Source organism: Zootoca vivipara, chromosome 2 (assembly GCF_965207765.1).
Source record: "Zootoca vivipara chromosome 2, rZooViv2.hap1.1, whole genome shotgun sequence".
Taxonomy (NCBI): Eukaryota; Metazoa; Chordata; class Lepidosauria; order Squamata; family Lacertidae; genus Zootoca; species Zootoca vivipara.
Genome location: NC_142584.1, coordinates 107,666,455 through 107,694,449, shown reverse-complemented (window position 1 = coordinate 107,694,449; position 27,995 = coordinate 107,666,455). Strand labels below are relative to the sequence as shown.

At 46.4% G+C, this 27,995-nt stretch overlaps 1 protein-coding gene across 4 annotated transcripts; it reads left to right on the top strand.

The window, feature by feature from the left end:
- The first annotated feature begins 761 nt into the window (after positions 1-761).
- On the top strand, positions 762-27,924 carry LOC132591619 (C-type lectin domain family 2 member B-like). Of its 4 annotated transcripts, none has more exons than XM_088663432.1 (7): positions 762-1,125; positions 1,851-1,934; positions 11,498-12,149; positions 14,059-14,160; positions 22,703-22,896; positions 22,999-23,105; positions 24,692-27,924. In XM_088663432.1, the coding sequence occupies exons 3-7, from the start codon at positions 12,005-12,007 to the stop codon at positions 24,801-24,803; spliced, it is 660 nt and encodes a 219-aa protein (XP_088519558.1). In that variant the 5' UTR covers positions 762-1,125; positions 1,851-1,934; positions 11,498-12,004; the 3' UTR covers positions 24,804-27,924. The 4 variants fall into 4 exon arrangements, with proteins under 4 accessions (XP_088519558.1, XP_088519559.1, XP_088519560.1 ...); XM_088663431.1 differs by lacking the exon at positions 762-1,125 and adding an exon at positions 1,341-1,428; XM_088663433.1 differs by lacking the exon at positions 1,851-1,934.
- Positions 27,925-27,995: the final 71 nt, after the last annotated feature.

Genomic DNA, 27,995 nt, shown 5'->3' with positions numbered 1-27,995 from the left:
CAGGCACTGGCTGCTGGATTGATCCCAAGAGAAAGTAAAAAGAATAATTATCTGTATCTGAATAAGTATCTGAAGAATAAGTATGTGAAGAAGTGTGCATGCACACGAAAGCTCATACCTATGACAAACTTTGTTGGTCTCTAAAGTGCTACTGAAAGGATTTTTTTATTTTTTGTTTATACAATATATTGTTTATACAATCATAGAAAGTGGAGAGAGAGAAGTTTCTCTCTCTCTCTCATAACACTAGAACTCGTGAGCATCCATGGAACATCCATGGAAAATTCAGGAGGAAACAAAGTTGATCTCTGCTCCAGAGAAGCGGACACTGCTCCAGAGAAGCGGACACGGAGCAATGGATTCAAACTACAAGAAAGAAGATTCCACCTAAACATTAGGAAGAACTTCCTGACAGTAAGAGCTGTTCGGCAGTGGAATTTGCTGCCAGGAAGTGTGGTGGAGTCTCCTTCTTTGGAGGTCTTTAAGCAGAGGCTTGACAGGCATATGTCAAGAATGCTTTGAGGGTGTTTCCTGCTCGGCAGGGGGTTGGACTGGATGGCCCTTGAGGTATGTTGTATGTTTGTTTTATTGTCTTATTGCTGTATCTTCCTGTATTTTTGCATTGTGAAAATAATATGGACTGTATAGATTTGTGTCCATGCCGGCTATTGACCTGATTATAGTGTATGATTTATAGTATGTATGACATGATTATTGACTTATATTTATTTGATTTATTTTAGTTATAAAACTGAAGAAGCATTAACCGAAACAGATGATTACCCTGGATCACATTCATGGTTAACTACAATTAAAACAGTTACTTTTTGCCCAAGAACTGGTCGATGTGATGCCTCCTTTTCTCAGCATTTTGACTTTAATTTGCAACACAGGGGTTGTTTTATCCAGCATTGACTTCAAACCAACTACTGCAGTACCAATGGCAGGAATTCCGTTTTAGTTGCCAATGAGCTAGTATGGTATAAGGAAGTTCCATCCCAGAACAAATATTTGGCTTGCTGCAAGTAAAGAGACTTTTTATAAAATACTGTAACAGACTTTGTGTCAAGCCAGCAATTGCAACAGCGCAAAGAAGAAGAGAAGCTGTGAAATTCTCTCGAACGGGTAATTCTAATATCTATTTATATACTATGGAAGTGAAATCAGACAATGGAAGTGAAATCAACCTAACCTAAACGATGGCAATGTTAGGCACCTTTAGGTTAGGTTAGGTTGATTTCAAAGCCAGAGGGGAAGGCAGAAAGACCAATGAAAGGAGAGGTGAGGAGGGGACTATCACCCCTTTTAGTTCTGACTTCCCCTGTTGGTTTCAATCTGTACCGGGTGTAACTGCAGTTCCAGACAATCGGTTCTAGTTGCAGCTGCTGACAACAGGAGATAAGCCTACCAGTTGCTTAGAAAGTTGAGGTAACTATAATCTGCTATAGTATTTTTCCTTTTGTATGTTTTAAATTAGGGTTGTGTTTTTTTCTCCATTTTTAAAAAAATCTTTTTGTAAATCGCTCTGAAGTTTTTTTTTTTTTTACAATTATATACCTAATTCACAGGTTGGGGGAGGCAGAAACAGGGACTCTCCTGAGAATGAGTAGGGTAGGTTTGTTACTTTTTTAATTTAAAAAAGAATTCTTACTGCATTCTGCTACTTAACCATTTTTATGAAGCAGATTTTGGGCACCTTAAGGCTTGCCATCTTTTGTGAGACCTTGCATCGGCTGCCTCCAAAATATCAAGATCTTTCATTACTTTTTAAATCTCATTGTCTTTTGCATTCCTCCCTCAAAAGGCTCCATAAAATTATAGAAACCAATGCTCTTTTCAACTTTCCACAGGTATTTTCCAATCGCTTTGAAATTTTGTTCTGTTCTGCTTCTTGTGGGCTTGGTCAGCATCAGCTATTTACTCGCAAGGCACAGGTAAGCTGTGTCCTTTTAAAAAAACTGCACCTGTGGGATCTTTGTGGGGCCTGCCTGGCATGCTGCATCCTTTTATTTAAAACTAGCTGACCCGGCCATGCGTTCCTGTGGTTCTTTCCTGTGATCCCCCCCTGTCCCGATCCATGACGTATCCTGCCCCTCCTCCCTCCACCCCGGCTCATCCCCGTGTTTCGGTATCTTCCTACATTGGCCCCCACCCTTGGAGAAGGAAATGTCAGTTTCTGGGTTCCATTTCCCAGTATTTACTTTTGTCTGAGCCCTCTGTTGTCCCCTCCCCCCTGTATCTCCATACATTGGCCCCTGTGCACGCATCGTGAACATTTCTATATATTTAGATTAAGGATGGGGGGTGATGATGTGCCCTGGGATGCAGAGAACTACTTAAAAAATCATGAAGGGGGGGGGGTCAAATAGTGAAGCCCCATAGCCGCGTAGCAACAGACAGGCCCAGACAGAAGGAGGGGGGTCATATGGGCCACTTGGCGCGGGCCTCCAAATCTAAAGGGGGCCTCGGTCTGCATATTCACAACCAGTAAAATGAAAAAAGTAACAAAAGGGTTAAAAACAGGGCCACATTATCTTATCTACCTGGCCCGGGCCTCTGTGTGGCCCTGCAAGGGCCTGGCAACAGAAGGCGCATTCTGAAGCACCCGAGTTGTTCAGTTCCATAAAAAAACCCAGGAAGTGGCAAGGGGAAGGTAGGGGATTGTAAATGGGGTGGGGGGTGGCCACTGCAAATATCTGAGGACTTAAACTGGGGAGAGGAAGTGCATGGTTGTTGTTTTTTCAAAAAAAGTCACAAAGGCTTACAATCAGTTGTTTCTCCTAAAATAAGACATACCCATAAAATAAGCCATAGCAGGATTTCTAAGCATTTGCACAATATAAGCCATACCCCGAAAATAAGACATAGCGATAGGCGCAGTTCTGGAGGGCCCCAAGGAAGAGGTAAGGCTGGACGCGTAATAAAAAATAAGACATCCCCTGAAAAGAAGCCAATGTGGTTTTTTTTAAAGGAAAAATAAATATAAGACAGTGTCTTATTTTCGGATAAACATGGTAAAGCCTAGGTTAAAAGGGGCACGACTGCCCTTACTTAAAATGGCCGCCAGAGCCTCGCATGTGACACAACGCCCACTAAATTATAAAGCGAAAACCCCTCGCTGTGCCCCCAAGTGTGTGTTAGGAGAAATGATGAATGACTGCCTTATGCTGCCAGGCGTTTATTAATGCAGCCGCCGGGAGATGCTTTGGGCTTGGGGTGGAATGGCTGTTTTGGTGGCTGTTGGACAGTTGCTCCCCCCACCCTACATCAGCCCATGACGTATTTGGGCTTCTCCTCCCCCCACCCCCCACCCAGGGCTCCATTCGGCATAGTATTTAAAGGGCTGTAGAGCTGAGGCCTAGTCTGTAAAATGGAGCCAAGGCCTCCTGTTTTACAGGATCTCGTGGCGGAGGCGAGGTTTGTGGGTGTGGCTTGTTGTTGTGGCTAATCCCTGTGACTGCCCCCACGTGTCCGGATCCATTATCTATTCTTTTTGTCCCCCCCACCCCCTCCATGACTGGTGTAGCTCATGACGTTTTGAAGGATGGTATTTATTTTTGTCTTGTGGTTATTTGGTGGGGGATTTTTTGGGGGGGGGTTAGTGGTGCTAAATTGTAAAGTAAAAACCCCTTGCCATGCCCCCAAGTGCATTGCTGTGGGTTATCTACCCCCCCGGGTAATTTCAAACCTATTACAATTCCCACTACCCCCCTCTATCCCCTGGTTAGCAATTCTCTAGTTGACAATCCCTCGTAGAGTCCAAATTCAAACCATATAATCCATCCCAATCAAAATGCCACTTCTCTTCCAACCCACACCATCCCTGAACCACTTCAGCCCACCCTCCTCTCCCCATCCCTTCTTCTGTTGTTGCAGTTTCTTAGCTCCCTCCCACCTCCATCTTTCCCTTTTCTTGTCCTCCCATGTAACTGAACTGTTGCCTGGGATTCGCCTCCCTCCTCTCACTAGGGGGGCTCGATCCCAGGGCAAGTCTTTGTCCTTTACCATTGCTTGGTTGGTTTTACCAGGAGCCCGATCCCTCTCTCTCACTGAGGGGTCAGCATCCTGGATTTCTTCTTCTTTTTGAGCCTCCTGTTTGTAATCCAGACATTGTGCAGCTTCTCTCACAAGCTGCACTATTTTAACTTGTTGTTGCTCTTCTTGTCCATCCTCTATTGCAGCGTTTCTCAACCGCTGTTCCGCGGCACACCAGTGTGCCGCGAGACGCTGGCTGGTGTGCCGCGACAAGAAGGGCGATTTGCATTGTCAAGTCGCTGACCCGCCGAAAAGGAAGCCGGCCGGGTCACGACGCGAGGCGAGCGCCCGCGTGCCCGCGTCGTGACCCGGCCGGCTTCCTTTCCGGCGGGTCAGTAATGAATATTGGCGGCCGCCAGGCACGTGACAATGCAAATCGCCCTTCTCGTCGCCGCACGTCGCGGCAAATTACAGGCTGAGGTCGCGCCAGCTTCCCTTGGGATTTTCTTCCTCCCGTGTAAATGTGTCCTAAGATGTGCCGAATCCCAATTATTTGAGAAGAAACGTCCCAATGGCCTCCGCGGAACCGGCTTGCACACGCAATTCCGATTTAAACTGCAATCCGGTTGCAGCCACTAGCCAGGTAGCAAGCCCCACTAAAACTCAGCGGCCCTTCCTTCCGAGTAGAAATGCCTAGCTTTGCGTCGCCAGGTTGAATGCCAATGCTTGCTTGCTTGGGCGGCGGGGACTGAGGCCCACCGAACTGAGTGCGAGGTTTACTTGCGAGTAAATGTTGGACTAGAGACGGATTGTAACGTTTGTGGGTTTCAAGCAGCTTGGGAACTTCAGCTGGGTGGTGGATGGGGCCCATTTGGGCAAAAAGCAGGGGCTATAGACAAACTAAACCAGGCACGTCCAACAAGTAGATCGTGATCTACCGGTAGATCACTGGACGTCTGTGGTAGATCACTGGTATATCACTGGCTTCACCCAAAGAAGCTCAACCACTTTGGCTCCCCTAAAAATGCTCAACATTTTAGCCCTTCACCCCCCAAAACAGGGCTTTCTTCCCGCCTCAGAAAAGCTCAACAACTCTGACCTGAACCCCTAAAAAATGGGCCTTCCTCCTTCCTTAAAAATCTCAACAACTTTGAGCTGAACCCGTAAAAAACAGGGCTTTTCTCCTCCCTAAACAACTTTGACCTGAACACCCCAAAAGGAGGTAGATCACTGCCAGTTTTTAACTCTGTGAGTAGATCACAGTCTCTTCGGAGTTGGCCACACCTGAAAACTAAATATAGGGCGGCACAGAGTTGGTGTGCCGCGTGATTTTTTTCATAGAACATAGTGTGCCGTGGCCCAAAAAAGGTTGAGAAACACTGCTCTATTGAGTCTTTAGTGTCTTTAAGTTCCAAAGGTTGAGAAACACTGCTCTATTGAGTCTTTAGTGTCTTTAATTTCCAAAGTGGCTCCTGATTGTCCTTGGGAGTAACTTGTAATTTTCCAATGAGAGTCACAGTGTTACTTCTGTATATCTGCAGTTTTTCCAACACTTCTTGGGTTTGTTCCCAGATACATTGTAGCCAGTTTCCCCCCCATCTTGTGACTAATTGTTTTGACTGGCTAGTTCTTTTATCTTCTCATATTTCAATATGGAGTTTGGGCTGCTGTGCAGGTCAGTGCTTTGTTCTTTTTGCCCACCATTCCAATTTTAAAAGTTCCAATTCCAGACTTTCTTTCCAATTTAAGAAAGAGTTGCAAAATTATAAAGAGCCAAGTTCAAAAGATCATTTAGAAAGTTTTTCCAAGTTCAATAGATCGTTTAGTAAGAAATTTCCTCAGCTTGTGGCATCCCAATGGCAAATAGTCAATTTCCAGATTCCTGCCCCCAGGGTCTCAGAGGGCTCGTTAGTAAAATCTGCATACTTTTGCGGATATTCAATGAAATATAAATTCTCCTTCCCTTGGCTCTGCTGCCTCAGGGAAGGGGTTCAGCTTACAAGGAACTTATGTACAACAAATTTAAATTTTTCAAGTACTGTAATATTGTGGGGCTTTTAGCTATGGTTAAAACGTTAATACATTGCAGGCCTTCATTGCTCATTAATCAGATCTGAAGGTTACTCGAATGATGTAGCTTGATATCAGTAATCGTAAAGTAAAATATGCTGCTTTTTGTAAGAAAGAACTGAAATCAAATATTTTGCTACAAGTAGTGTTCTGGTCGAATCATCATCTTGCAGCAGGTATGTTAATTGGGACTCCGGCGGCTTGTCCATGATTTCCAGAATTAGAAGATACAGGATTCTAGCCTGATTAGGCATGTGCAGGGGGCAACAGAACAGTATGTGGTAGAGGGATTCTATTGTTCTGTTGTCACACGTGCATAGAACTGAAATTTGACCTTTGGAAAACCTGTGCCCCAGGACATTGGATGGGACGACATTAAATCTTGTTTTTAATGAAGGCGAATCTGTGGGCTGTGACAGAAAGAAAAGACAGATAAGATGGGATCTGAGGTGTGGGCTGTATGCCTTGATTCAACCACCCGTTATAATATTTTGATGGAAATAAAAGTTATCAAGTTTTTGAATGATAGTTCTTTTGGCTGAGGGAAGATCTAATTTCAATAGGTCCGATGGGAACAATCCGTAGGACATGATTTTGGTATGATTTTTTTTTTGCCCAGGGACTAACAAAATCGTCTCTCCAAAGACATTGAATGAGATGGTGATTGGGCAATCTATGCCACAAGGACAGCCAATAGCAGAAAATACGCTTCCATAAGGAGTTTTCTAATGAGGGAATTTTAAGTTCAAGGCGAATAGCTGCACTGCTCACGCACTGGGGCAATTTCAAGAGGCGTCTCAGAAATTGATTCTGAATTGTTTCTAAAGGCGCCAAATTTACTGAAGCTCCCCATAACGGGGCAGCATAAGCCATTGTCACAACTACTTTAGCATTAAATACCTTTAAGGCAGATGGAACATGTAAGGCCCCTTCCGAAAAGAAGAAACACAGTAATGCGTTCGAAAGGGCTTTGGCCTTGTTTTGGAGGTAAGCAATATGTGCTTTCCAGCCCATGTTGCACCGTATTGAAAATGCACTCCCAGGTATTGATTTTTTTGAATTTGTTCAATAGGTTTCCCATCCAACATCCATTTGTACAATTTCCGACTTCTGGAGAAAATAAGCACTTTCTATTTAGAATGATTTATGATAAGAAAATTGGATTTACAATACAAAGCAAAAATCTTAAGTGCCCTCCTTAAGCCGATTCTAGAGAAAGAGAGGATCTCAGCGTTGTCAGCATACAACAATAAAGGGCAGCGGTAATCTGCAAGGCGAGGAGTATGGATAGCTAATTGGGACTCAGCTAGAGGTGTTCTCATGTCACTTACAGGGCCGGCGCATCCATATAAGCGGACTAGGCCACTGCCTAGAGCGCCAAAATGGAGGGGCGCTGCGCTGGCCAGCCTGCCCGCTGCCATCCGCCTCCGCCCGCCGCTGCCTGCAGAGACGTCTCTAGCCTCGGGCTGGGGGGCGCCAGGGCGCCTGGCGAACAGGGGCACTGTGGGGAGGAGGACGCGGGAGGCGATCCTCCTCTGAGGCCGCTCCGCTGCTGCTGTGCGCGCCTACTGGAGGCTGGCCTTGGCGACGGTTGCTGTCTCCGTGCTGCTGCCGGCGCCGCTTCTTTCCTGCTCTCGGCCGCTTCCTCCTGCTTGGCCCAGAGGCGCCCGCAGCTTCTGGCCCAGCTTCTTGGCCCAGAAGCGGCCGAGAGCAGGAAGGAAGCGGCACTGCCAGCGGCACGGAGACAGCATCCGCTGCCCAGGCCAGCAGCATGGGCTCTGCACCGCTGTAGAGGAGGAGGGACGCGGGAGGCGATCCTCCTCTGAGGCCGGTGCTGCTGTGCGCGCCTTCTGGAGGCTGGCCTGGGTGGCGGACGCTGTCTCTGAGTCGTGCTTACCCTCGCAGGGAGGAGAAAAGCCCCGAAGAAGTTTATTTAGCCCGGGTCCACCCCCCAAATTCTCCCCCTCCTCTTCCCGTGCCTCTTTCTCGCCCTGTCACACAACGGCTAGCCGTCACCTTGGTCGGTCACCAGCATCTTCCATTCGAGCGCCTCTTCCTTTGTTGCATCCAGTCCCCTCGGGAGAGCTTCCATATTCAGGTCACCAGCTCTACTTGTCACTCACCCTCCACCAGAAGCCGCCCACATCGGCCGGAGTCCCTCTGCTTTCTACCTACTTTGCCCAGAAGTTCGTAGGCTAGCCTGCTTTCCCTCAACTTTCCCTTACTGATTGGACTTTCATCTCAACCAGTCTCTAAAGCTTGGAGTAACGTTCGTACAGCTAAAGAAGAATCCCCGCCCCCCCAAATCCCCCATCTCCTTGCTGGCATTCAGGAATGGAAGGGGTGGGGTGGCCTTAGCAGCCTCACTGAAGGGGAGATGCAACGAAGAGGGAGCACGAAGGGCAGAGCCAAGGCCACCAGTTTGGGAACAGGTCTAGAATCAGAGCCTTGCAAAGGATCCCGAGAGCCACCTAGTCCGACCCCCTGTAATGCAGGAATCTCAACTAAAAAGAGAAAAGGTAAAAAGATAAAGGGCCCCTGGATGGTTAACTACAGTCAAAGGCGCCTATGGGGTTGTGTGGTGCTCATCTCACTTTCAGGCCAAGGGAGCCTGCGTTTCTCCACAGACAGCTTTTCGGATCACGTGGCCAGCACTTCTGGCGCAACGGAACACGGAAACACCATTTACCTTCCCACTGTATCTGAACAAGTGTGCATACACACAAAAGCTCATACCTATGACAAACTTAGTTGGTCTCTAAGGTGCTACCAGAAGGAACTTTTCAATTTTTTGTTTCGACTACGTCAGACCAACACGGCTACCCACCTGTAACTTCCCACTGCAGTGATATTTGTTTATCTACTTGCACTGGCGTGCTTTTGAACTGCTGGGTTGGCAGGAGCTGGGACATAGAAAGGGGAGCTCACCCCATTGCGCAGATTCGAACTGCCAACCTTCTGATCGGCAAGCCCAAGAGGCTCAGTGCTTTGGACCACAGTGCCACCCGTGTCCCTTAGGAATCTCAACTAAAGCATCCCTGACAGATGGCCATCTAGCCTCTGCTTAAAAACCTCCAAGGCAGGGATTCGCTTGCACTGTCAGACACCTCTTACCATCAGATTCCTGCTCCATGTTGAGTAAGAATCTCCTTTCTTGTAATTTGAATCCATTGGTTCCAGATACTGGTTTCAAAGGTTTCTTTCCCCAGCCCTACCTGGGGATATTGGGCTTGAACCCCAGGCCCACAGAGCATATGCTAGTCTACACGCTGAGTGAACTATGGCCCTTCCCCTCTGAGGCAGGTTGGGTTGAGGAAGAGTCATCAGCCATAGATCAAAGTGCATATATTTCTGTCTGCTGCAGAGCATAGTACATTTTGCAAAATACTGTACAACAAACAAATCGGTGGCAATTGCATATGTCACATTTTGCGTGTGATTTCAGTTATCAGTTTTTGGAAATTACCAGTAGTAGCTTTTTCTACAGAGCCGGCTTGCCTGGTGGAGATGTGGAACGTTAAAGGCATTCCCGACTGTTTTCTGAAAGTAGAAAGCAGGACACCACTGTCCTTAAAACAGTGAATTGAAATCTTAATTCAGCCACAAGCTTTATGGAAACTAGTATCCCTCATTCTCACTCACCTGCCATATGGAGGTATTGCTACTGGCCTACTCTGTAGGGTTGCAGTATCTTCTTGCAATACGGTTCATTGGAACTACTATGGGAAATGGGAATGGCTTCTTATATGAGGCTCCCTTACTGGGTTTTCTCTATTACTTGTAATATACCGATTGGCTCAAGCCCCAAACTACAAGTTTTCCTCTAGTAAAAAGGCAGGACCCCAGTTTTGCAAATGTTTCCATAGGAATCGCTTCCTATGAAGCAAGTTCTGATCGTTTCTTTACTCTCGGGTAGCATGTATTTGAGATCAGTGGATGCTGTCCACCAGCTTCTTGTGAATTTCCAAAAGGAAATGTCTAAGGATGTAATTGGTAAAAAACAGCAACATTTTCCTGGCCCAGAGTTACCCTCAAAGGGAAAAAAGAATGCAGTCACCTTCTCCAACCTTGTCTTTCCAGATGCATGTCTGCAGCTACTGTCATCCCTTGCTTATGCTTATTTTATTAATTAAAATTTAAGTAATAAATACCATTAGAATCAAGATTAAAGCTTATTTGAAACATTTTAAAGCAATTAAGAACATACTGAAACCTTTAAAAACATGTTGATAGGGAGTTGTTGGGAATCCAAAACATCTGGAGTGAACCAGTTTTGCGAGGCTGAGATTCGGAACTGCCTTGCATTTAGGACCTAGCCGTAAACTTTTTTTTTTGTTGAGTGAGATTTGCTGAGTGAGGTTTTGTTGAGCTCAGAGATTCGCTGCTATTTTCCAGGCCCAATTCAAGGTGTTTGCTTTGATGTTGAAAGCTTCAAATGGATTGGGCTACAAATATAGGCAAGAACATCTTCCAGATCAACCTGCCCATGTTCTAATCAGCAAAGGTAGCCCTCCTGGTGGTCCCTCCACTGTATGAGGTGCATGGTGTGTTGGGCTTATAAATCATTTCAAAAAAATATGTATGGTATCAGATTATTCTAATTTCTGTGAGGATAAGCAAGTCCTAGGTAACAAACTGAACTCTCCAATGCAATAACAAGATACATTTCTTCCTTTAGGAGGTGCTGTTGTCACCAGAAAAGAAAAAGGTTTCAGTTTTTCTTGGAAAAAACCAGAAATTTCCGGAAATTTTACATGTCTAGTCCGCGGGGTGCAGAGCCCATGCCGCTGGCCTAGGCAGCGGAGGCAGCCTCACCGCTGCCGCCACTTCCTCCCACTCGGCTCTTAAACTCAGTGGGAAGGAAGGGGTGTCACCCAGAGGTGTCTGCCGCTTGGATTGGCTGCAGGAGCTTCCTGCAGCCAATCCGAAGCTGCGCCAGCATCACTGCCCGCCCAGAGTTGTGGAAGTCAGTCCCCACACGGTGAGGCATCTGCTGTTTCTGTGGGGACTGATTGAGAGGGCAGCAGGCTCTGGGGGCCAGATTTACGAGCCTGGTGGGCCATATCCTGACCCTGGGGCCTTAGTTTGCCGACCCATGGTGGAAAGTGTCCAGAGGAGAGCGACCTTTCCTAATAAGGCATGGAAACCTGGGAAAGAGGAGACTGAGGGGAGATATGATAGCCATCTTCAACTATCTCAAGGGCTTCTCCCTTTCACTTTTTCTCAATGCCTTTGTTTCATCAAGTAGATGTGGAAACATTGCTGTAATCGTTTAGACTAAAAAGAAGCAATATTTCATATAGGAATTTTCCAGCTCTGTAAATTAGTATACGTAAGACTACCTTTAGGGCTTTTTGGGGGGGATTATACTAGTATGGAAGCAAGACTGCACCCTTTAAAGACTTCAAGGAGAGATAATTTATTTGTCTGCTCTGTAATTTTGTCTCCACAGAGGAATCTTGGGACATTGATGCTGTGGCGAAAACTGATGTTGTGGTGGAAATATTTGTGGCAAAAGCAGACTCTGAAGAAGCTTTCGTTTCACCTGGATTAAAATAAGGTTACCAGACGTCCCCGTTTCCCGGGGATAGTCCCCGGATTTACAAATCGGTCCCCTGACAAAATCCATCTATTTAGTAGGAAGTTGAAAAGTGTCCCCGGATTCATTGAAAAAAAATCTGGTAACCTTATATTAAAAGCAGTCACGAAGACAAAACAGGGAAGTGGAATACGTATTAAGTACAGCTTGGCTGGACAAAGTATCTGATTAAAGCACACGATTAAGTGGTACGTATTTTAAAAGGGTGTTTTCTCACCACATCACCTAGCCAAACTGTGTTTGAATCTGCAATCCAGTGATCTGCTTTGAACATATCTCAAGAAACTGGAAAACTCAGTGTAACTAGAGCTGAGTAGTATTTACTGTGAAATCTGCGGATCCTCCTGGGAGAAAGGAAAGATGGGTTCCTCTGAAACTGAAATGACAGAGCAAAGGCTTCACATGAATCCAGCTGTAGCAGAGAATGGGGAAAGTTGTGGAAATGTAAGTAGGCCTACTACCGGTAGAAGCAAGAGGAGTCCAAAACAGGGCCGTTGCCTAGATGGTAAGTGAGTTCTGATGTGAAAGGCATGAGTTTGTCTCCACCTGCTGTCAGAAAAGTTATGGATTTGCTGCTGGGATGAGAACTGGCCAACTAATCAAATCCATGAAGAATATACTTTATTCAGGCAGTTAAAAGTAGTTGAAAAAGGATAGGTACATAGACACTCATGTGAAAATTGATTTGAGAAGATTGAGCACAGGGCTGTCTTAAGCATACCTGGCGCCGTGGTGCGATGGATCCCTCCGGTGCCCCCCCGCCCCGTTTCCCAGCGCGGCTGCCGCCTGCAGGGCCAGCACCCTGCGCCACCCAGCCTGGCCGTAGGGGCGGCCCTGGGCCAGGGGGCACTGCCCGCACCCTGTTGCGATGCCTCTGTGCGTGGCAGAGGCGCCCCCAGGCCCGCGTGCCTCTGAAGCTGCTGAACAGCTGAGAGGCGTGCCTGGGGCTGCATCCGGCATGCCTCTCAGCGGGCACAGCGGTGCCCCTGGTGGCCTGGCGCCCTGGTGCCCCACGCCACTGGACCCGGGCCTAGAGACGGCCCTGATTGAGCAGTTGGAGGGGAGAGATACCTTTACACCATGGAAAGCAATACCTCTTTCAAACCATGCTGAGCTCCTCTAAACTATTGCTTGTACCCAGCTTTGAATAGTGAGGAAGGCTTCTCAGGTTCTTCTTACTTTCCATCTCAGATGGAACAATCCTTACTTGTACATGTGTACCTATATTGGCAAACAGTTAATGATTCACACAATGGGTTGTGCTGCCCTCTGCTTCCACCTCCTGCATTGCCTATGTGATATTTGGCATGTATCACATTGCATTCAATTCATGCATTCCATTCCATTTTTGCACTTAACGTCACCAAAGTCCTTACTTTTGTGACCTAGAACCTGGATTACTACTGTGTTCTATGTGGGGCTGCCCTCCAGCCTAGCTATGAAGCTCTTGCAGATTGCCTTGACCTCTGATGGAGGCAGATGGTTGACAGTAAGTGGCACCTCTGCTAAAATGTTTCCAGCGGATGCACATACATTGCTAAGCCAGATTCAAGGTCCACATATACACAGCCCAGAAGAACTTCAGTCCAGGATACCTTAAGGGCCACTTGAGCCCTTATATCCCAGCTTCATCACTAAGATCATCCACAGAAGCAAATCTGGTTGCCTCCATGTCTCAGAAGCCCAAGTGACCTCAGCTAGAGGTTCAAGCTGTGAAAGGCTCTTCCAGCAGAGATACATCAGACACCTTCACTTTTGACTTCCAGGCATCTCTTTAAGACCTTTTCTTATGCCAACAAGCCTATGCAGCAGTATAAAATGTTATTGATTACTCAGTTATTTTAATGATTTTTCAAATTTTATTTTTTACTATTTCTACTGGTAATTTTTGTTTATTGTATAAATATTATTGTGCAGCACTTTGATAGTTTAGGAGATGGTGGCATGTATATCCTTTTTAATAAAATAAATAAGTGGTGACTCACCAGCCATGCGTAGAGGTCTACCAGTTGGTTGATTTTGTGGTGGGAGGCACCAAACCTTTGAGTTTTACACAGGTGAACTTGGTTCATCTCATACTCTTCCAGCATCTCAATGACCAAAATCGGGACATTTCTTTTTTGGTCCCCAGCCGACCTGCACTAGAGCACCGGACCCAAAAATGGGACATTCTTGGATCCAATCAGAAAGCCAGGATTGGCTTCTGTAATTCCAGGATGTCTCACATAAATCAGGACTGTTGAGTGGTATGGCATCTTGGTGTCATGCAACCTTGAACTCGCGCCTTCAATGTGAGTGGACTACCCAAGCCTTGGTAGACTTGGAGCCCCCCAGATACTTTGGAGTTTCTAGAAGGACTTGTCCGGCATCTTGCTGAAACCAAGGAAACATTAACACTTTATTTCCCTCTGCAGGTCTGAGCAAGAATGGAAAAAAGAAACTCACTATTACTGTAATTGTGATCTTGGGGATTATTATTGGCATTCTGATCATCGTCAACAGCATTCTTTTATCAAGTAAGTGAAGAGCCATTTTGCTGTAGCTTCTGCCAGGTTCTCTACAGGCCACCTGCTCTCAAAAATCTCCTCTCCTCAGCAGCTAGAATAGCTTTATTGGTATTCAATTGAGGTAGCCCAAGAGCAGCTGGTGTGCTGGGATGATGCTGGCCTCCTGGCAGCAGCATTGTCGTTGCTTACCAGGTGAGTGTGGGGTGACTTGAACCCCCCCAGCAGGGGTGCCAGAATTGCTCCACCAGCACCCACACTGCCTCAACCTTGCTGCCACCCTGAACTACCAAAGTAAGCAGTAGTGATGCCCCTGTCTATAGGCCTTCCTGCCATTTTGGATTGTATATCCCCATGGATATATGATGGCCAATGGTCAGAGATGATGGGAGTTGTAGTCCAACAACATCTGGAGCATCTTGGAGAAGTGGCTTGTTTTGAAAGGATTCCAGCACCAGATGACAAGGCTTGTACAGATGTGTGCATTCGCAAGTGCATAGAACAAGGGTGGGGAAACTGTAACCCTACTGATTTGGCTGGACTACAACTTCCATCAGTTGTCACCATTGACCATGCTTTGCAGGGCTGATGGGAGTTGGAGTCTAACAACATCAGAAGACCTCTGGTTTCTCATCCCTAGTAAAGGAAATGCAGGATATTAGTATCAGATTCTGAAAAGGGACCCACACCTTCAGAGCCCACACCTGCCATGGGCGTACCCAGGAACAAATCTAGGGGGGGGGGCAAGCCATGGTCATCCAGGTTGTGACATTTCAGCACGGAAATGGCGAATGAAACCAAAATTTTATTATATATAATTATAGCAGTGTTTTATTACGGTAGTTATACGGTATAGTTATTACAATTATTTGCATGATTTTTTTAAATTTCTATTCTAATTACATGTCTTATACTAATATAATTTTTCTTGGGTTTGAAGAAAATGTTGAGGTTCGTTTGGTGCGGCCTTTTTACGTACCTGGACTAAACAAACCGGCAGTTGTGTGGTATAGTAATGCATATACAGTCCTGCCACCATGTACACTGGTTAAAGCAGACTACTGTGCTACACAAACTCTTCACCGGGAACAAAACTGAATTCAATAACCACATCTTTTAAAGATGTAGGAAAATTAAGGAGTACTCTCACCAGAGTATGGTAGGGTGCCCCTCTTTCCCTCAGAAAATGTTGAAGATTATGGTGTTAAGCGACCCCCAAGCTACATCTGCTCCTGGTGGTCATCTAGTCCCACCCCCTGTAATGCAAGAACATGCACCTATTCCATATGGGGATTGGGCCTGCAAAAATTTGGCTTTATCAGCACTACTATCCTGCCAACCAATAATATGCAGCTTGCCCAAATGGGGATTGAACCTGCATCATGGGGGTTATCAGCACTATTATCCTGTCAACCAAGGAATAGTACCTCAAAGTTTTGATGGGACCCTGGGGGTCATCTAGTCCAACCCCCTGTAACGCAATAATATGCAGCTTTCTCATATGGGGATAGAACCTGCAACCTTGGCGTTAATAGCACTACTATTCTGCCCAGAAAAGTACCTCAGAGATCGAGGGGGTCCTAGTGGTCATCTAGTCCAACACCCTGTAATGCAATAATATGCGGCTCTCCCATATGGGGATTGAACCTACAAGTTTCATAGAGAAGATTCCCAATCCTACCTAGAGATGCCAGGGACCTTCTGCATGCAAAGCAGGCTATCTTCACTGTGGTACGGCTCTAAGATTAGGTTAAGTAATTAGGCCAAAGGTCATTTAGTAATCTTGACAATTTACTGGTGATTTGAATAATATAATTTATTATTGATAGATTTTTATTTATTTTCTATATTAAATATTTATTATTAATTATTATCATCATCATCATCATTCTTACTACTACTACTACTGATTCTTACATCATTACTATTACTACTACTGATTATTATAGAGCATTATTTACTCTTTATGCAAGGCGAGCATAAACTAGCAGCTATGAGAGTAAAATAATCAAGCAACAAAAACAAAACAATGTAGCAACATACTTTTCAAAGGAAGAACAATATGACCCTCATAGAGGTTCAATGAACTGCCAAGGAACCCCAGCAGTAATTTCAAAATGTAGCAAAGAAGGGAAAGATAGGTCAGAAGTCCTGGTAGTGTTCTAAAATGTAGCAATAGCAGGACAAATTAAATAACTATTGTTGAGGTCGCAAAAGCTGTAGTAGTCAAATAGCTGGCACAGGGACTAAAATTATTTCTGAGAAATAATTATCTGAGGTAACAACACCAGGTCCCTCATATGGACAACACAAAGTCAGGAGTACCAGCAGTATTTATAATGTAGCCACAAAGTATCAAATCAAAAGGGGCAGTGGAAGCCTCAATATCATAGCAATAGTTACAGGTAGGTAGCCGTGTTGGTCTGAGTTGAAGCAAAATAAAAAAATTCCTTCAGTAGCACCTTAAAGACCAACTAAGTTTTTATTTTGGTTTGAGCTTTCGTGTGCATTGATCTGAAGAAGTGTGCATGCACACGAAAGCTCAAACCAAAATAAAAACTTAGTTGGTCTTTAAGGTGCTACTGAAGGATTTTTTTTTATCACAGCAATGTAAACTATGCCAATCTTCATTAAATCAGCAGGTAATAAATGGAAGCAATCAAGGGGCAGCTTAGCCTGCAAGGTCTATAGAATCATAGAATCATAGAGTTGGAAGAGACCACAAGGGCCATCCAGTCCAACCCCCTGCCAAGCAGGAAACACCATCAAAGCATTCCTGACAGATGGCTGTCAAGCCTCTGCTTAAAGACCTCCAAAGAAGGAGACTCCACCACACTCCTTGGCAGCAAATTCCACTGCCGAACAGCTCTTACTGTCAGGAAGTTCTTCCTAATGTTTAGGTGGAATTTTCTTTCTTGTAGTTTGAATCCATTGCTCCGTGTCCGCTTCTCTGGAGCAGCAGAAAACAACCTTTCTCCCTCCTCTATATGACATCCTTTTATATATTTGAACATGGTTATCATATCACCCCTTAACCTTCTCTTCTCCAGGCTAAACATACGCAGCTCCCTAAGCCGTTCCTCATAAGGCATCGTTTCCAGGCCTTTGACCATTTTGGTTGCCCTCTTCTGGACACGTTCCAGCTTGTCAGTATCCTTCTTGAACTGTGGTGCCCAGAACTGGACACAGTACTCCAGGTGAGGTCTGACCAGAGCAGAATACAGTGGTACTATTACTTCCCTTGATCTAGATGCTATACTCCTATTGATGCAGCCCAGAATTGCATTGGCTTTTTTAGCTGCTGCATCACACTGCTGACTCATGTCAAGTTTGTGGTCTACCAAGACTCCTAGATCCTTTTCACATGTACTGCTCTCAAGCCAGGTGTCTCCCATCCTGTATTTGTGCCTTTCATTTTTTTTGCCCAAGTGTAGTACTTTACATTTCTCCTTGTTAAAATTCATCTTGTTTGCTTTGGCCCAGTTGTCTAATCTGTTAAGGTCATTCTGAAGTGTGATCCTGTCCTCTGGGGTGTTAGCCACCCCTCCCAATTTGGTGTCATCTGCAAACTTGCTCAGGATGCCCTCAAGCCCATCATCCAAGTCATTGATAAAGATGTTGAACAAGACTGGGCCCAAGACAGAACCCTGTGGCACCCCACTAGTCACTACTCTCCAGGATGAGGAGGAGCCATTGATGAGCACCCTTTGGGTTCGGTCAGTAAGCCAGTTACAAATCCACTGAATGGTAGCATTGTCTAGCCCACATTTTACCAGCTTCTTTACAAGAATATCATGGGGCACCTTGTCAAAGGCCTTGCTGAAATCAAGATAGGCTACATCCACAGCGTTCCCTTCATCTACCAGGCTTGTAATTCTGTCAAAAAATGAGATCAGATTAGTCTGACATGACTTATTTTTCAGGAACCCATGCTGACTTTTAGTGATCACAGAGTTTCTTTCTAGGTGCTCACAGACTGTTTGCTTAATGATCTGCTCTAGAATCTTTCCTGGTATTGATGTCAGGCTGACTGGGCGGTAATTGTTTGGGTCCTCTCTTTTCCCCTTTTTGAAAATAGGGACAACATTTGCCCTCCTCCAGTCTGCTGGAACTTCACCTGTTCTCCAGGAATTTTCAAAGATTATTGCCAGTGGTTCTGAAATCACCTCTGCCAGTTCTTTTAATACTCTTGGATGTAGTTCATCTGGCCCTGGAGACTTGAATACATCTAAACTAGCCAAGTATTCTTGTACTACCTCCTTACTTATTCTGGGCTGTGTTTCCCCTGCTGAATCATCTGCTCCATATTCTTCAGGTCGGGCGTTGTTTTCTTTCTTGGAGAAGACTGAGGCAAAGAAGGCATTGAGGAGTTCTGCCCTTTCTCTGTCCCCTGTTTGCGTTTCACCATCTTCTCCTCTGAGTGACCCCACTGTTTCCTTGTTTTTCCTTTTGCTACGGACATACCCATAAAAGCCCTTTTTGTTGCTTTTAACCTCTCTGGCGAGCCTGAGTTCATTCTGTGCTTTAGCTTTTCTGACTTTGCCTCTACACGTGCTGGCTATATGTTTGAATTCCTCTCTGGAGATTTCCCCCCTTTTCCATTTTTTGTACATATCCCTTTTAAATCTTAACTCAGTCAAAAGTTCTTTAGATAGCCAGCCTGGCTTCTTTAGGCACCTTCCATGTTTCCGTCTCATTGGTATTGCCTGAAGTTGTGCTTTTAATATCTCCCTTTTAACAAACTCCCAACCATCATGAACTCCCTTCCCTTTTAGTATTACTGTCCATGGGATTTCACCCAGCGTTTCCCTAAGTTTTCTGAAGTCGGCTTTCTTAAAGTCTAGAATTTGGACCTTAGTATGCTTGGTTGCTCCTTTCCGCTGGATAATAAACTCCAGAAGAGCATGGTCACTCCCACCTAATGATCCTGCCACTTCTACCCCACTAACCAAGTCATCACTATTGGTTAGGACCAGATCTAAAATGGCTGATCCTCTTGTTGCTTCTCCCACTTTCTGGACAATGAAGTTGTCTGCAAGGCCAGTGAGGAATCTGTTCGACCTTATGCTCTTGGCTGAGTTTGACATCCAACAAATATCAGGATAGTTGAAATCCCCCATTACTACTATCTCACTTCCTTTGGAATGCTTGGCCATCTGTTCCAGGAAGGCATCATCTGTGTCCTCAGTTTGGCTTGGGGATCTATAGTAAACTCCCACAATGAGATCACTGTTGTTTTTCTCTCCCTTAATTTTGACCCAGATACTCTCAATTTGGCTTTGAAGTTTTAAATCCTGGATCTCTTCACAGGTATACATGTCCCTAACATATAAAGCTACTCCTCCTCCTTTCCTGTTTGGTCTATTTCTCTTAAATAGATTGTATCCCTCTATTACTACATTCCAGTCATGAGACTCATCCCACCAGGTTTCAGTGATGCCTATTATGTCATATTTAGTTTGCTGTACCAAGAGCTCAAGTTCATCTTGTTTATTTCCCATGCTCTGTGCATTAGTATACAGACATTGAAGACCATTGATCATTCCCCCATGTCTCTTATTTAAGGATATTTTCGTCCCACCACTAGGTCTGCATGCTGCTTGCTCCATTTGGTCCTTGACATTTGGATGATCATCTTCAGCATTTGATAGACTCCTACCTTCAGGACCACTGTCTCCCTCCCCCACATAAGTCAGTTTAAAGCCCTCCTGATGAGGTTTTTGAGTTTCGTGGCAAAAACATTCCTCCCAACTTTTGTGAGGTGCAGTCCATCACTTGCCAGAAGTCCATCTTCAAGAAACTGCAGACCGTGATCTAGGAATCCAAACCGTTCCTGTTTGCACCATTTGCGAAGCCAGTTGTTCACTTCCCCTATTTTTCCCTCTCTCCCTGGGCCATGTCGTTCAACTGGGAGGACAGAAGAGATGACAATTTGTGCATCTAATTGCTTCAACTTCCTGCCCAGAGCCTCATAATCATTTTTGATCTTCTGTAAGCTATGGCTTGCAGTGTCATTGGTTCCCACATGCACCAAAAGGAAGGGGTATTTGTCAGTGGGTTTTATGATTCCTTGCAGCCGTTCTGTTACATCTTTGATCTTGGCCCCGGGTAGACAGCACACCTCTCGAGACATCTTGTCAGGCCCACAGATCACTGCTTCTGTACCCCTCAGTAGGGAATCCCCTATCACCACTACACGCCTCTTCATAGGCTTGGTTGGGATTCTTCCATGTGCTGTCCCTTCCAAGGTTACCTGCATATTCCCGGAGGACTGACTTTGCTGCTCGTCTTCATATTCCTCATCAACTGTGATGAGGGAGAGATCCTCAGGTGGAGTCTGTTCCTCGTCTTCCATGAGCACTTCAAAACGGTTGTGTAATTCTAAGCACTCAGAGCGATCCCTGGGCCTTCTACTTCTATGAGTCACATTCCGCCATACATCTGGCTGCTGTGTTGGGGAACTGACCTCCTCCTCAGGGAGATCCCCTGTCTCCTCCTTGGTGCAGATCACAATCAAGAAACACACAGCAGGGGCATGTTGTTGAGAAACGATTGTCCTGGCAACACTCCCTGACCTTTAGCACACAAACTCAGCCCCTTAGGACACCCACGTGAGGACAGCAGCTCACAGTTAAGGGTTTTGTAAAGGTAGGAAGCTGGGGGGGGGGGGCAGACAGGCAGCAGTCCCCTCTAAGCGTTATACTCTGCTACGGTACGTTAGCAAGCAGAGGGGGAAATAGCAACAGCGATCTGACTCCAAATTAGAAGCAGCTATCAAAGAGGCTGGGGAGCACCAAACGAGCGTGGGCGGGGAGAGGAGGATGAGGTGTTTTACACTCAGCCTTCCCTACACGCGGAACACACCAAACACAGTATAACAGCATAGCCCACACACAACAGTAAAACAACACACACACCCCTCAGTTCAGTCTCACGCACTCAATGGAACACAAACCTCAGAGTGGAGAAGAGCCAGGAATTTAAACAGCAGAGGTTACCGGTAAAAGGACCCTGAAAACACCAACTCAAGAGCTAGTTTAGCTTGCGGCAGGACAGCAACCCAAGAATCTAAACCACACGGGGAGGAAAATGTGGGGCTAGCAGGGGTGAAAGAGCAATTGCCAAGAGGCTATGCACAAAGAGGGAGTATTGCACGGCGATCAGGGAAACAAAGAAACTAGGATTAGGGTAATTTAGCTGCTGGCTAGAAACTGCCAAGCCCTTAAGCAGCAGTTCAGCCCAACACAGGACTGCACGGCGGTCAGGGAAACAAAGAAACTAGGATTAGAGTGATTTAGCTCCTGGCTAGAAAGGGATTTAGAGGGAACCTTTACGATGCAAAAACCAACAGAAGTGACCCAGCAATCCTTCCCTGTCCCAGGGAATGGTCCACACTGAGGATGAACACTGCAACTCCGCTCTCCGCTACCGGCTGTTTTTTTTGCTGCGCAGGAGCTTCCCCCCCTTTTTTTGCTTCTCTAGGGAGGGGCAGCTGCACCCCCCTGCCGCATGCTGGGTACGCCCATGACACCTGCACTTTCAAAGATGTCTGAGATTGCTCATAAAAACTATGACTGCCTCACTGCTCATCTTGCTGTCCAGAATACATGGGGGAAATGTGTTTGACTTTCTACAACCATCTCATGCTGGCTATTCAAACACATTGGTAGTTTCTTGAATGGTAGTGATAACTCTTCAAACTACAGCCATCTTCACAGTAAGGCAATACCTTCATAGTAAACTAACTTTCAAGTTGTGTGGAGTTTTGATTTGTTTTCCAGTGGACCAACATTGCTGCCTTTGCATTTTGTGTATCTTGAGACCATCTGTCATGGAAGTCTGAAAGGGCAGACCAGTAAGGAAGCTGGACAAGAACTTTCTCTCTCTCTCCTAAATAAGGACGAATACTAATAATATTTATTTGTGCAGCTGAAGCTATTACAAAACAAAATCCAAACAAGAGCAACAGCCACAGAAATGCCTTACTTCATGGCACATATAACTAAGTCCAGTGCCACCTAGTGACTAAATTGCATATATTTTTTGTCATGGGAAGATACAATTCTAATCAAAAGCTCATCTCAGGGAGAGTCAATTGGACTCTGGCTGTGTGTTTCATGGATAGTCAATTGAGGTCGGCTATCTATGGATGAGCCACAAGAGAAGCTGCTCCATGTTCTGCAACCTCCTGAGTTTGTGGACAAAGATGGGCACTGGGCTTTCTGCCCTCCCCCCTACCCTCATTTCCCCACCCTTACTCAGCCCTGCCTGGAGATGATGGGGGTTGACCGGAGACCTCCTGCACACAGTTTTTGTGTGTGGTGTATTTGCAATTATGTTGTTATACTATTTTTTTATGTGATTGTTCTTATGATGCTTGAGATGTGTTCCCATTTTCTTTGTTGCAAGCTGCTTTGGGCATGATTCCTTTTGTGGAAAGGCAGCACACAAATAAAATGTTGATGAGTGGAGTACATTGCCTGACCTTTATTTTGGGTAGGACTATTTATAAGCTATGGATAGTGATCTGTCTCACTTTCTGATACCTTTCTAGGGAGAAGTTGTGAAGTATTGCCAACCACCCTACCTTCTCCTTCTACTCCAACTGAGTGCTGTCCAAATGGCTGGATAGGCTACCAAAGGAAATGCTACTATTTTTCAGACAGTGACAGAAACTGGACTTATAGCCAGAATTACTGTGCCCCTTTCAATGCCTCTTTGGTCATGATTGACTCCCAAGAAGAGATGGTGAGTGGAAAGATACAGAGCACAGTCTGCAGCCCCAAATAGAGTTGATTCTCCACTTGGATGAGGGTTGACAATGTATTCACACTTCTTTTCTTTATTAAGAGCTTCTTGAGACGTTACAAAGGTCCTGCTGACCAGTGGATTGGTCTCCAAAGGATTGATGACCAGGAGCCTTGGAAATGGATTGATGGCACCATTTTCAATAACTGGTGAGATCGCTCCCCCCTCCCCGGTTGTGTGTCAAGAAACAAATGCCATAGCTCAGAAACTAGAAATTCAGCAGCACCAGCCATTTAAATGTCTGGGTTATGCAGCATGTTTTGCTTCGAGGCCTTCCTGCACCTATGCTTGCCGTTTTCTCCACTGCTTAGTCTTATTGAAATATACTCGGAGTCGAGAGTGAATTTCATGCTCTTTATTCAGCTCATAGTCATCAAGGAGAAGAGGAGAATAATGGCTCTTTTCCCAAAACCATCTGCTTATATACATTATTTACACAATGGGCCTTGCGTGATTGGCTACTTCCGGGCTACACCTGTGGGCCAATCAGGTTGTGGATTGACTTCTGCCTGCAGCCTGATTGGCTGCTCCTGCAGGCCAATCAGGTTGCGGATTCACTTCCACCTGGAGTTGGATTGGGTAGCTCCTGCAGACCAATCAGACTGCTGATTCTGAATCCTATTGTTCTAGGATTCAGCTCAGTACATAACACTTATGCTAGTTCTTATTTCTATGGATATTTTCTATGGAATGTGGTTAATGGGTTGAGGTTGAATTCTAAGTACACAGAGGTACAGATTCTAGAGGACAGCGGGCAGCATGTTTGGGGAATTCCCTGGTCCTGAATGGAGTAACTGTGCCCCTAAAGGACCAGCTGTGCAGCCTGGGAGTCATCTTGGACTCACAGCTGTCCCTGGAGGTGCAGGTCAATTCTGCCAGTTCCATCTGGCATGCAGACTGAGACCCTACCAGCCTGCTCACTGTCTCACCAGAGTGGTGAATGCTCTAGTTATCTCCCACTTGGACTGCTGCAATGTGCTCTATGTGGGGTTACCTTTGAAGGTGGCTCAGAAACTACAACTAATCCAGAATGCGGCTGCCAGACTGGGGACTGGAAGTGGTCACCAGAACCATATATAACATCAGTCCTAAAGTATCTACATTGGCTTCCAGTACAGTTCTGAGCACAATTCAAAGTGTTGGTGTTGACCAGGGGTGCCAACTTGAATAAAATATTTGGGGGAGGGCAAGTAAGCCCTGCCTCATATAACTGATCACAAGATGCAGCACATGTACACCATTTGAGTACACCATTTAACTTGGGGGAAGCAGCCCCCTCAGATATTTTATTGGGGGGCTGAAGAGATCTTGGCACCTAGGAGTTAGCTCCTATGATGCTAACCTTTAAAGTTCTAAATGGCCTTGGCTGTGTATACCTGAAGGAGCATCTCCATCCCCATCGCTCAGCCCAGACACTGAGGTCCAGCTCCGAGGGCCTTCTGGCAGTTCCTTCACTCTGAGAAGTGAAATAACAGGGAACCAGGCAGAGGGTCTTCTCGCCCTGCGGAACGCCATCCCATCAGATGTCAAGGAGATAAAGAACTGTAGAGCTTTTAGAAGACTTCTGAAGGCAGCCTTGTATTGGGAATTTTTAATGTTTGATGTTTTATTATGTTTTTAATATTTTGTTCGGAGCCGGCCAGAGTGGCTGGAACAACCCAGTCAGGTGGGTGGCATATAAATAATAAAACTATTATTATTATTATTTCAACATATGTTCTGTTTGATATTTTAGGTTTGAAATTCAGGGAGATGGAGAATGTGCTTACATAAACCATCAAGGTGTTGCCAGCTCCAGTGGCCGAAGTGAAGAACCCTGGATCTGCAGCAAACCAGTTCACAGATGAGATGTGCACTGAGCAGACTTATAACTCCTACATATCACACTCAATGAGGCATAGCTGCCAAGTACCTCGTATTCCCCGGGAAACCCCCGTTTTTCCTTACCATTTCCCGGCGGTCTCCCGTTTGAGCTCCTCTCCCATAAATCTCCCTTAAATCCGCTCCTGCCAGCAGCCATTTTTCTGCTGCCGGTTTGCCCATCTATCAGCACCAGAAAATGGCCACTGCTGGCTTCGGAAATAGCTTCTACGCATGCCCGACGGCCATCCTAAGGGTGGCCACATGGTGGTGGCCATCTTGGAGGTGGCTGCATGGCCACCCCTAAGATGGCAGCCACCATGCAGCCACCCCCAAGATGGCCGCCGGACAACTTCCGGTGCAACTTATGGTGCTGCTGCTGCTGCTGCTAATCCCGTATTTTTCTGTGGGAGACTTGGCAGGTATGCAATGAGGTACGCCTAATGAGGTACGTCCACATTGTAACAGTTGCTGTTTATCACAGCTACTACCGTGTTTCTCCCAAAATAAGACACGTCTTATATTTATTTTTTCTCTAAAAAAACACATTGCGGCTTATTTTCGGGGGATGTCTTATTTTTTATTGAGCATGGTACGGGGCTTTCTTGCGCCGCCCACTGAGCCCGCTGCTGGGTCCCTGGGCTTCGTGCGGTGCGGCGCGTCGTGGCTGGGGCTGCTGCCGGCTCCTGCCGGCTACTGCCACTTCGCGCGCCGCCCGCTGCCGGGTCCCTGGGCTTCATGCGGTGCGTCATGTCGTGGCTGGGGCTGCTGCCGGCTCCTGCCGGCTACTGCCACTTCGCGCGCCGCCCGCTGAGCCCGCTGCCGGGTCCCTGGGCTTCGTGCGGTGCGGCGCGTCGTGGCTGGGGCTGCTGCCGGCTGCTGCCGGCTCCTGTCACTTCGCGCGCCGCCCGCTGAGCCCGCTGCCGGGTCCCTGGGCTTCGTGCGGTGCGGCGCGTCGTGGCTGGGGCCGCTGCCGGCTACTGCCGGCTACTGCCACTTCGCGCGCCGCCCGCTGCCGGGTCCCTGGGCTTTGGGTGGTGCGGCGCGTCGTGGCTGGGGCCGCTGCCGGCTCCTGCCGGCTACTGCCACTTCGCGCGCCGCCCGCTGAGCCCGCTGCCGGGTCCCTGGGCTTCGGGCGGTGCGGCGCGTCGTGGCTGGGGCCGCTGCCGGCTACTGCCGGCTACTGCCACTTCGCGCGCCGCCCGCTGAGCCCGCTGCCGGGTCCCTGGGCTTCGTGCGGTGCGGCGCGTCATGGCTGGGGCTCCTGCCGGCTCCTGCCACTTCGCGCGCCGCCCGCTGAGCCCGCTGCCGGGTCCCTGGGCTTCGGGCGGTGCGGCGCGTCGTGGCTGGGGCCGCTGCCGGCTCCTGCCGGCTACTGTCACTTCGCGCGCCGCCCGCTGCCGGGTCCCTGGGCTTCGGGCGGCACGGCGCGGCTGGGGCTGCTGCCGGCTCCTGCCGGGTCCTGGGGCCCGTTCAGTCGGAGCTCGGCGCGTCTCTGTGCTGGGGCTCCCGCTGGGCTGGGGCATGGCGCGCGCTCCTGCGTTTGCCGGCTCCCGCTGGGTCGGGTAGGTACCAGTACCCCCAACATGTCTTATTCTTGGGGGATGTCTTATATATTTTTGCCTTTAAAAGATCGTGCCATGGCTTATTTTAGAGGCACGTCTTATTTTAGGAGAAACACGGTACTATGCCATAGATCCACTATCTTGTTACATCACATATGGTATGTTCACTTGTTTATGATGTTTTTATTATTCTTTTTGTGAAAATGTATGTGGTCACAACATTGTACGATTTTACATTACCCAGCACTTGTACTACTGATGAAATTGTTGGCATGGCAGTTAAATAAAAATGAGCAAAAAAATATCATAAACAAAATTAAATCAAATGAAAAAATTATAGACAACCGAAAGGAAATTAGGAAGTTCTTGTCAGTGTTTTGAAAAAAAATATGCCAAAGCTTCTGACCTGCTTTGCCTGGCACAAAAGACTCCACAAAAAGTGTCCTTGCAGAGTATATTCTGCTTTTATTCTTAAAAGTCTTTAACTGCAGAACGACAGACATCAACACCACCAGCTTTCTCCAACCAACCAACCAAACAGTCAACCAACCTCCAGCAAACTCCACTAACATATATACAGGTACAATACAATTAGGTGAAAGGTTGCATGAGTCACTGCAGGCCCAGGCCGCTGACTCATGCTGACTCAGCTCCCCCCAGCATTAAAGAAACAGCGGCCAATTTTTAGCCGTGACACCCCTTCTGTTTCTTTAAATGCAAAAACTCCAACAGAAAACAAAACATACATATACTATATACTATATACATAAACCCAGTTTTGTCATCAATTCCTTATGACATGTTGCTGGCAAAGGCTTGGTAAACAAATCAGCAATATTATCTTGTGATTGACAATACTCCAGTTTGATTAACCCATTCTGTACACAATTTCTAACGTTTGCATAACGGATGGCAATATGTTTTGATGCGGATTTCATTATTTCCCGAGCCCGCTAATGCAATGCATGATTGACTATCTTCATACACTTGGATAGGCAAATCTACTTTACAATCTAGATCTTTTAGAATCTGTATAAACCACACGATTTCATTGCATGCTAGAGACAGGCTCCCATATTCTGCGTCACAGGATGAAGTTGCTACAAATCCTTGTTTCTTCGAACGCCATCCAATTATGGAATTGGCAAACATCACAACCATTCCACTTGTAGATTTTCTGGTAGTTACGCAGCCTCTCATCTTGTGTACTAGATATCTTTAAACATACACTTGCTGTCCCCTTTAGATATCGAATAAGCCTTTTCAAACCACACCAATCAACAGTACTGGGTTTAGATACACGTTGGCTCAGAACATTTGTAGCACATGCAATGTCTGGCCTTGACCACTGGCTTAAATACAGCAATGATCCAATTTTTGAGCGATACAACTCAGGCTGATCAAATTCATCATCACACACTATCTTTGTGAAATCTGGTATCATGGGAGTTTGAACTGGTTTGCAGTTTTCCATGCCAAACTGTTGTATCAAATGATTAATTTTCTCTTTCTGGCTCAATAGGAAGCTTCCATCAGCTTCTCGCCTTACTTCTACTCCCAAGTAATTGCTTACAGGCCCCAAGGCTTTAAGCTTAAACCTCTTTTCCAACTGAC

Excerpts from the sequence above, each read along its gene's own strand:
- LOC132591619 (XM_088663433.1), top strand. The coding sequence starts at position 12,005 with ATGGGTTCCTCTGAAACTGAAATGACAGAGCAAAGGCTTCACATGAAT. Across the intron at positions 12,150-14,058 it reads ACAGGGCCGTTGCCTAGATG|GTCTGAGCAAGAATGGAAAA; the intron begins GTAAGTGAGTTC and ends TTCCCTCTGCAG. Across the intron at positions 14,161-22,702 it reads CAACAGCATTCTTTTATCAA|GGAGAAGTTGTGAAGTATTG; the intron begins GTAAGTGAAGAG and ends ATACCTTTCTAG.